General features: G+C 52.4%; 3 protein-coding genes across 3 annotated transcripts in view; all 3 read right to left on the reverse strand.

Moving 5' to 3' along the window:
* Positions 1–1286: 1286 nt before the first annotated feature.
* Positions 1287–1726, reverse strand: H257_11918 (hypothetical protein; the record flags this gene model as incomplete). The annotated part of the gene is made up of 2 exons (XM_009838997.1): positions 1287–1639; positions 1690–1726. 2 exons carry the CDS (start codon positions 1724–1726, stop codon positions 1287–1289), a joined length of 390 nt encoding a protein of 129 aa, XP_009837299.1.
* Positions 1727–4012: 2286 nt separating this feature from the next.
* H257_11919 (hypothetical protein) lies at positions 4013–7041 on the reverse strand (the record flags this gene model as incomplete). Its single annotated transcript, XM_009838998.1, has 7 exons — positions 4013–4144; positions 4333–4560; positions 4833–5030; positions 5336–5436; positions 5632–6589; positions 6797–6961; positions 7009–7041. 7 exons carry the CDS (start codon positions 7039–7041, stop codon positions 4013–4015), a joined length of 1815 nt encoding a protein of 604 aa, XP_009837300.1.
* Positions 7042–7206: 165 nt separating this feature from the next.
* H257_11920 (hypothetical protein) overlaps positions 7207–8330 on the reverse strand; it is a gene marked incomplete at both ends in the record, with an annotated part of 1589 nt that continues 465 nt past the window's right edge. Inside the window, one exon of the mRNA XM_009838999.1 lies at positions 7207–8247. Within this exon, the coding sequence (XP_009837301.1) occupies positions 7207–8247 (1041 nt within the window). The remainder of the gene's footprint in view (positions 8248–8330) is intronic.

Here is an 8330-nt window from a genome sequence, read left to right on the forward strand (position 1 = left end):
ACCGTACATGCATTCGTGGCCTCGTCATCTCTCGGATGCGCTACATGACAGGCGTCAATTATCCGAACAGCCATGACCACCTCAATCTCGGCCAATACTGGTCCAAATTCACTCATTCTTCGACGTACTCAGAGGTGGGACCAGTACCGTACATGCATTCGTGGCCTCGTCATCTCTCGGATGCGCTACATGACAGGCGTCAATTATCCGAACAGCCATGACCACCTCAATCTCGGCCAATACTGGTCCAAATTCACTCATTCTTCGACGTACTCAGAGGTGGGACCAGTACCGTACATGCATTCGTGGCCTCGTCATCTCTCGGATGCGCTACATGGTACGGACCGTGCCAATGGTAAGCAAGCTTATTGATCCGCGTGTCATCCGCACTCGCCGACCGTCTGAAGTATTGGTACAACCAGACAGAGTCTGCGGGTTGAAAATCCGTACACGCCCGCGCTTCGACCGCTGCCGCCGAGCGGTTCTGTCCTTCAATCAGTTGTGCTTCAACGAGCCGTCGGGTCTCTTGGAACCAAGCAAACTGCGAACACCACCACTGTGGCAGGTCGTATGACTTCTACGGCGGGTCTTGATTCGCGAAGACAATATCCAACGGTTGAACCGGATCGTGGCCAAACAAACAGAAGAACGGCGAGTCGCCCAGAGTGGACTGGTAGGCCGTACGGTACGCGAACAGCAGCCGCGGCAGGTACACGTCCAAGTCGGTATGGACGTAGTTGACGTACATCTTCAGCATGGTCGCGAACGTGTGGTTGAATCGTTCCTCTAACCCTTGCCCTTGCGGATGCCCAGGCGCGTTAGCCATCTTCTCGATCCCCAACGTCTGGTATATCGATTGGGCCAGGTGAGACACGAAGTTGGTTCCTCGGTCTGACAGCAACCGATCCGGTACACCGTATCTGCATAAGGCCTCGTCCACGAACACTCGCACAAACGTCGACGACTTCAGATCCGCGTGAATTAATCGACAAGGATCAACACACTTGTTCCTGGTCCCTTCAACCGGTACACCGGCATTCGTTGGAGTTTTCCGCTTCTCCACGGCCTCGATCCCTTTGCGGCACCGCAACGGACACACAACCGGCAGTACTCAGCCACGTCTTCACGCCACCCCTTCCAGTGCCCCAGCTGTCTGACCCGTTCGGTGGTTCGTACCACCCTGTCTGACAGGTACAAGGGTATATCCAGTCGGCGACGACGAGCATGTGGATGGACTACGCCGTTGACAAATGAAGAGCGCAACGCTTTCGGAACTTCATGGACTTTCACAGCGATGTGGTCGTCACGGTGACGAGCCAGATGCGGCAGTCCTCCAAAGCCGCTTTGGATGTGCACGTGTTGTCGTTCCAAACGCATTCCATCGCTCCACCTTCGCTTGTGCGCGAAGCAATGTACTGTGCATTCGTTCGTGCAACGACGACGACATCACCATGTGGCATTGGAACGCGCGAGGGGCGGTCGGCGTCAAGGCCACCGCGCACCAACGTCAGGGGTCGGCAACTATCCTTTTCGTCGCTCGTCTTCGCTTGAGGCCACCTCCACATGAGATCATCTTCGCGCTGGGAGATGCGGCACGCGTCATGGGAGGTCCACATGCAGTCGTCCTTGTGGTAGGCAGCTAAGCACTAGGTATTCCTCGATGCATGGTCGACCCGAACGGATGTGTACATGCTGCTGGCGCCTTCCACGCACTTCGCCCATTCATGCTCGTCTTCGCTGGATGGTATGTTGCTGACTGAATGAGGATGCCATGTTGTCGTCGACCGTCAGGTGAACAATTCCCTGATTGAAGCAATACTACTTTTTCTATTCTCAGAAATACTGTTTCATTGTTAATGAAGAAATTGCGGTATCAGGACAGAGGAGGCAGAAAATTTCCCTATTCACAGTCAATGCAACCAGAAAAATGGCAGTTATCCGAGGATATTTCCTACGGCAAGCAAGTTCTAGTAATAATTATAGGGAAGCAAGTATTATGTACTCACTGAACATGTAAACATTGTCGGGGATTTTCTTAAGTTCCTCAAGGAGCACAAACGTAGTCGTCCCATCAGCCCAAGTGCCTCCCCCGCGAGAACACTACAGCAGCTCTGGTGGCTAATCTTTTTGTCTTGCCTAACACAGTGCTAATATAACTTAAGGAATTGAGATGAAAAGGCTGTGTTTAGCCGTCAGAACGGCGGTAGGTATCGCCCAAAAACCTCCAATAACTTAGCAACTCCTACAATGAGTCCTTCCGCCAACCAGTGGTCAACCGCTGGGATGCATCTCCTGATCAATTGCACATGTTTGCATGTTAGTCTGCCTTGTGCTACGCGCCAATCATTCATCGACCATATATGGTATCCAAGCAGCCCCATCACTTCGCCCAGGCTATACTTGGTTCGCACACTGCTACCCTAGTTTATGACACTACTACTGTTTCAATCGAGTGCCTCACCAGCCTCGTGGCGGACTCCAAGCTCTCTACAGCTAGCCTTGCGCGCCTATGGCATTGCCGTCTCGGCAAATGACAAAAACAAAAATCCCGAGCTTATGCTCTTCAAGGCCAAGCACCTACATGGTCAATTATGTGAGACTTGTGCTTATGCCAAATCCAAGCGCAGTCCTTTCAACTCATCTGCGGTCTTCCGCGCGGCCTCCAACGTTGCCCTCGTACATTCTGATGTTTGGGGCCCACGTCCGATTCTGTCGGCGGGTGGCGCTGCCTACTTTGTCGTTTTAATCGATGACTACTCCCGCTTTATGTAGAGCTACTCCATGCGCTTTCGCAATGATCTCTATGTTCAACACTCGGGTGGCTACCCCAACAAAACGCTGTTGCCAAACGCCATATCGGCATTGTCATGCAAAAAGATGCAGGCTATGCTTATTGAAGGGGCTCTGCACAAGTTTCTATGGGCTCTTGCCCTTGACTACGCTCCATGGCTTATCAACATTTCCCCTTCGACACCTAACAAAGATGTTCACCCTACGACATCGTTTTTAAACGACACTCATCTTTGGGTGACATCAAAACTTATACGCCCAATCACTTGAATTCTCACCTATTTATCTACTCTCGTGACGTCACCTTCTGGGAGTCCGAATTCCCAGCCATCAACTCTGTTGCTGCTGCTGCGGTTTATCGCCAGAAATCTACCACCGACCCCAACTTCATCCCAACCTTGGAACCCAATGCACCATTGCCGCCACTACACTCCATCATTACCAACAGTCCCAGTGCCTTCCTTTATGACAAGCCTTTGGTTACGTCGCCACCCGTTCTTTCTATCTTTATGACAAACCTTTGTCGCCACCCGTTCTTTCTCGACTCGACCTATCCCAGCACTTTCTGTGCAACTACCCAGACAAAATCGAGATATTTTCTCGACATTCTCATTGACCAGTCCGGGTTTGACCCAATTGCTACTCCCTTACGACGATTCTATGGACTCATCCCGTCTGCCTTCTCGGTCTATTTATCAATATTAGCCTTGTCTTCGGTTCCTACTTCGGTTCCTGTGGAACCATTGTTCATCTACGCGCTACTCGCCGACCGTGCCAACACCAACAACCCCAAAGACTGACGTGATGCCATGTCCCGCCCCGACCGCGACAATGTCTTCTAGCCTCCCAGAAGGTGACATTAGGAGAGTTGATCAGTAGATGCGAGTGCAAATGCATGAGGTCATAACCTTGCGATCGTGTGTGAGACCCACAAACATGGCCTTTACGGCACGGGGATCGAGCTTGGATGATTGCGCGGCACGTTGAATGTGCACAAGCATGGTGCCCCCAAAGGTTTTGATGGACCCAAAGATGGGTGTCGTTTAAAGACGATGTGGTAGGGTGAAAAAACTTTGTTGGATGCCGAAGGGGATTAGTTGATAAGCCATGAGGCATATTAGACGGCGAGAGCCCATAGCAACTTGGGTAGAGTACCTTGAATGAGCATAGCTCGCATTTTCTGCTCGACAATGCCGGCACGGCGTTCGGCGACGGCGTTTTGTTAGGGGGAATAGGCGTTCGAGAAAGCCACCCGAGTGTTGTACTTGGCGTTGATAATGCGCCCGAGTTTCTCATACTCTTTGGCGTTGTCGCTTTGGAGGGTGCCGATGTCCATGGGTGATGAGTGATGCAGCTCGCCAACATCATGTTAGAAAATGGACATCGCGTTCGTACGATATAATTCGTAGGTCTCTTAGAGATCTTTGCAAAAACGCATGGGTAGATCCACATAAAGCAGGAGCAATCATCGACAAAAACGACGAAATAGGCTGCGCCACCCACCGATAGAATCGGGCTTGGGCCCCAAATATCATAGTGTACGAGGGCAAGGTAGGAAGCCGTGCGGAAGACCGCAGATGAGTCGAAAGAACTGCGCTTGGAATTGGCATAAGCACAAGTTTCACATAGTTGTGCACGAAGGTGCTTAGCTGTGAAGAGCATAAGCTCGGGGTTTGTTTTGGTCATTTGGTTGAAGGCATCAACGTCTGGGTGGCCGAGACGACGGTGCCAGAGGCTGCGCAAGGCTAGCGGCAGAGAGCTTGGAGTCAGCTACGAGGCTGGTTAGGCAGTCGATTGGAACAGTAGTGGTGTCATTGACTGGGGTAGGAGTGTGTGAACCAAGCATAGTCTGGGCGACACTCATGGAGACTGGAGTGATGGGGCCAGAATGGTTACGGCTAGGGGACCATAGATGGTCGGTGAATGATTGGCGCATAGCGCAACACAGACAAATATGCAAACATGTATTATTGATAGTTAAAAGTGGAAAATCCACCGTAGGTCGAGGAGAACTTCCGCAGTGCGGTCTCAAAAGTGGCCACCATGCCGGCGAGCATAGCCATTTGGCCCGGATGGATATACTCCCCACGGTGTGGGTCGGTGGAGGGCTCGCACTTGGGCTGGCAGGGAGACGAGTAAAGACCCATGGCGTTGTTAGGTGCACAAAGCACATCATCAAGAGTAGTGGTGATTTCGCACATGTCGCGAGACTGATATGCCTTCGTCAGTCGCTTGGCAAACTGAGAACATATTAAACTGTAGTTCAGGGCAATGTAGGCCAAAGGTGAGGTGTAGAGCACATGGACAAAAATCGTCGGCTTGGTCACGGGACGACATGTCCACGGCCAAAGAAAGAGGGCCATAGCCAAGGACGGGAAGTTGGGCGCCGTTCCTGACTGTAAGAGACAGTGCGCAAGGAACGTAGTTGGAGAAATAATCGCGTTTGGGGTGCATGAGGCAGAGGCGCCAGATTCAATAATCCAATGTTCTCGCAGAGCGGGAAAATCATTACGATAAGTCACTGACATGGGTAGGGGCGGATCACCGGGATCGCTTTCACAGTAGCGAAGATCCGCATGAAGGGCGAAAACGCCTTGTTCTCCGACAACTTGGAATGGGGGATGGGGACGGACACCGTCCACACATCTTGATGGTAGTTGGAGAATCACCTTGATTGATGTTTCCGACGCCGCGGTAATAATGTCACTGTGGGTGGCCGAGAAGGCACTGGGTGGGAACAGTGGAAGATCCACTTTGGTTGGGTCCGCATGAATTTGGAACAGTGGACATGGTTAAGGGGTAAACGCTCGGTGGTAGGAACTTCAGCGAAGTCTAGGTCACCGGCATCCACAGGAGATGGGAAGTGCTCGCCCGGTGCATCAGTGATAGGACGCATAGTGTTGCGTGCATAGTCCGACATGAGGGTGGGACACGCAGGAAGCGTGTGATTGATAACGCCGCAGTAGAAGCACGACTTGACGGGGTGGTTGACGCAATCATGGTGAGCATAGCTCGGGACAGTAAAGGCGTTCATAACATGAACCGAGCCATTAGCTTGCGTAATCGCTAGGGGTGTGGGTGCAGGGGCTGCAACGGCATGCATGACGCCTGCAAGTTGGGTTCGTGTTTGAATTGTTGCGACAGAGCCGTTGTCAACCAGAGCAGACGCTTGTTGGAGGCGGTTCGAGTTCGCCGATGGATCCAGAGGATTAAACAACTGTGGCGTCATATACACACGGTAGCGCTTGATGAGGTCAATGAGTTCCACGGATAGAGTGTCGATACAACTCTCATCCGTGCCCTTGAGAGTACGCAGATAGCTGGCAATGATGGTGGGGTTGATGTCCATGGGATTGGATTCGAAACGAGTCTTGATGTGCTCAAAGAGCTCGTAGGGATTCGTAGAGATGGCTGATACCAAGAAGGTGTGCACCGCAGAGCGTTGATTCGCAAGTTTCTTGGTCACCTCACGGGCAATGATCTCACGTTGGATGGCGGTTGTGTGCGCCTTGATTTCCGCGAGACGCGCATCACGATCGGTCTCCGACAGAGTCGGGTCGACAACATAGAGCTCAGAGTGCTCGACTTGATCGAGCTCGAGGTACATCTTGCTGATGTTGAGCGCATCGATACGATCGCCCTTAGGGACAAAGTCCTTCGTAGAGTAGAACTCAGCAAGGTCGCGGGACGTGGCTTGGGACAAGAAGTCCGTTTTCCAGAGCGTGTAGGCCAGAGGCCGGAGGTCGTCGAGTGGGGTGGCCACGAAGGGCTGCACAGAGGAAGGAAGGAGGCTTATAACCTGTCAAGAGGGACGTGGAAAGAGACATCACTGAGGAGGGACGACGACGAGAACACTTGTGTGGTCGAGGGCAAAACTAGAAGTGATCATTAAAGGACTGCTGAGCTGACCTATGATTGGGCAGAAACAGTCCGGCTTCTACAGAAAGAGAACACCAGATAATCAGATAATTCGGGATGATCGAATATTATCCGTAAGTGGCTGAACCTCGGCGAATGGGATGGCGTCGCCTTTTCGTGAAAAGAAACGAGACCCAGACGGATCGCCCGATGTGTCACCCGACAAGGCGGAAGGAGCGGAGGAGTTGCCGATCCGGTCTCCGCGCAAAAAGAAAACCGTACAAGGAAGGGAAGTGGTCACGTTCACCTGGGACTATTCGCCACGAACGAAGTCTGAATGCCGTTGTCGACGCGCGCGACCTTCAGAGCCGGATTTTGGAAGGTGAGGCCCATGAAAGTAACGTCAGCATGAACATGTTGACGGACATGAACGGCGAGTTGCAGTCAGACCTCAAGAAGATGGCAGAACCGTCGGAACTTCTGTCGCGGGAGGAGCTGCAGTCGGAACGAAAAGTTATCGAAGAGATGGCCGCCGGGCTCGTCAATGGTCAGGCCACGTTAGTTCAAGAACAGGTTCAGCTCGCCGAGGCCAAACGGCGTTATCAAGCCAAAGGTGGCCGACGCGCGTTTCCTGTTTGACGAGGAGCACCGATCGTGGTTGACCCAGTAGTCAAACGACCGTTCGCAAGTGGATTTGGGCACGTCACGAAATTCTTCCACAACCCTGGCCACGAGCGGGTGTAACTTCTGCTGAGGTTCCGTTTTCGTCGTGACTTTGATCATCCATCCTTCGATTCGTTCAGGCTCGACTTCACTTGAGTTGACGTTGAGGATTTGGTGGGTACGCCAGTCGATGACAGGGTTGCAACGAAAGAACCATGGTTTTCCCAATATGACGTCAAAGTCCTTCTTCCCGAGATCCCACTCGGTAAGTATAAGATCTGGGAACGTCCATTGACCAAAGCAAAGTGTGCCAGATACTTCCTTCACTTTCTTGATGCCAGAGCAGTGTCCATCGAAGCCTTCTGCTTGAACTTCTTTGGAGCGGATCACTGTCTTGACCAAGCCTGGGCGGCAAAGCAAGTTCGAGGCACCAGAGTCGATCAGGATGCGAACGCTTGTACTGTCGAGTGCGCCGTGAACTATCATCAACTTGTTTTCTTGCGCTGGCACTGCTTGCTGGGCGGTATTGATGTTAAGCGACTCCTCCTCCGCGGAGTCTTGCTGGGCTAGGCCCATGTTGTTGCCTAGGATCACTTCTTCTACGTCATCTTCGCTGCCTTCTGTGTCGCTGTTGACTTTGGTTACTTGGGTATTGTGCTGACGACTTGGTTTATTACACTGGGCTCGCTGAGGCCGGTTGGCATGTCTTGAATTGTTGTTGCGCTGGGGTTGAGCTTGGCTTCTTCCTTGATTGTTCCGGGGTGGAGAGCGGCAGTCACTGATTCTGTGGCCCATACGTCCGCAGTTGTAAAAGGGGCCTACTTGGCGTTGTCCACGGTGTTGTACTTGGGCGTTGTCTACTTCCATGTCGTCATCTTGGCGCTGGCGTTGAAGATACGCATGTGGTGGGCGACTTCCTTGGTGTCGGTTGTTGAACTGATGGCGGCGATCTTGAAATCCTTGATGCGGGCGGCTATCGTGGCGATGAAAGCGGTCGCGGTCTCTGGCGTGACCACCAT

Source organism: Aphanomyces astaci (assembly GCF_000520075.1).
Source record: "Aphanomyces astaci strain APO3 unplaced genomic scaffold supercont1.37, whole genome shotgun sequence".
Classification (NCBI taxonomy): domain Eukaryota; phylum Oomycota; class Saprolegniomycetes; order Saprolegniales; family Verrucalvaceae; genus Aphanomyces; species Aphanomyces astaci.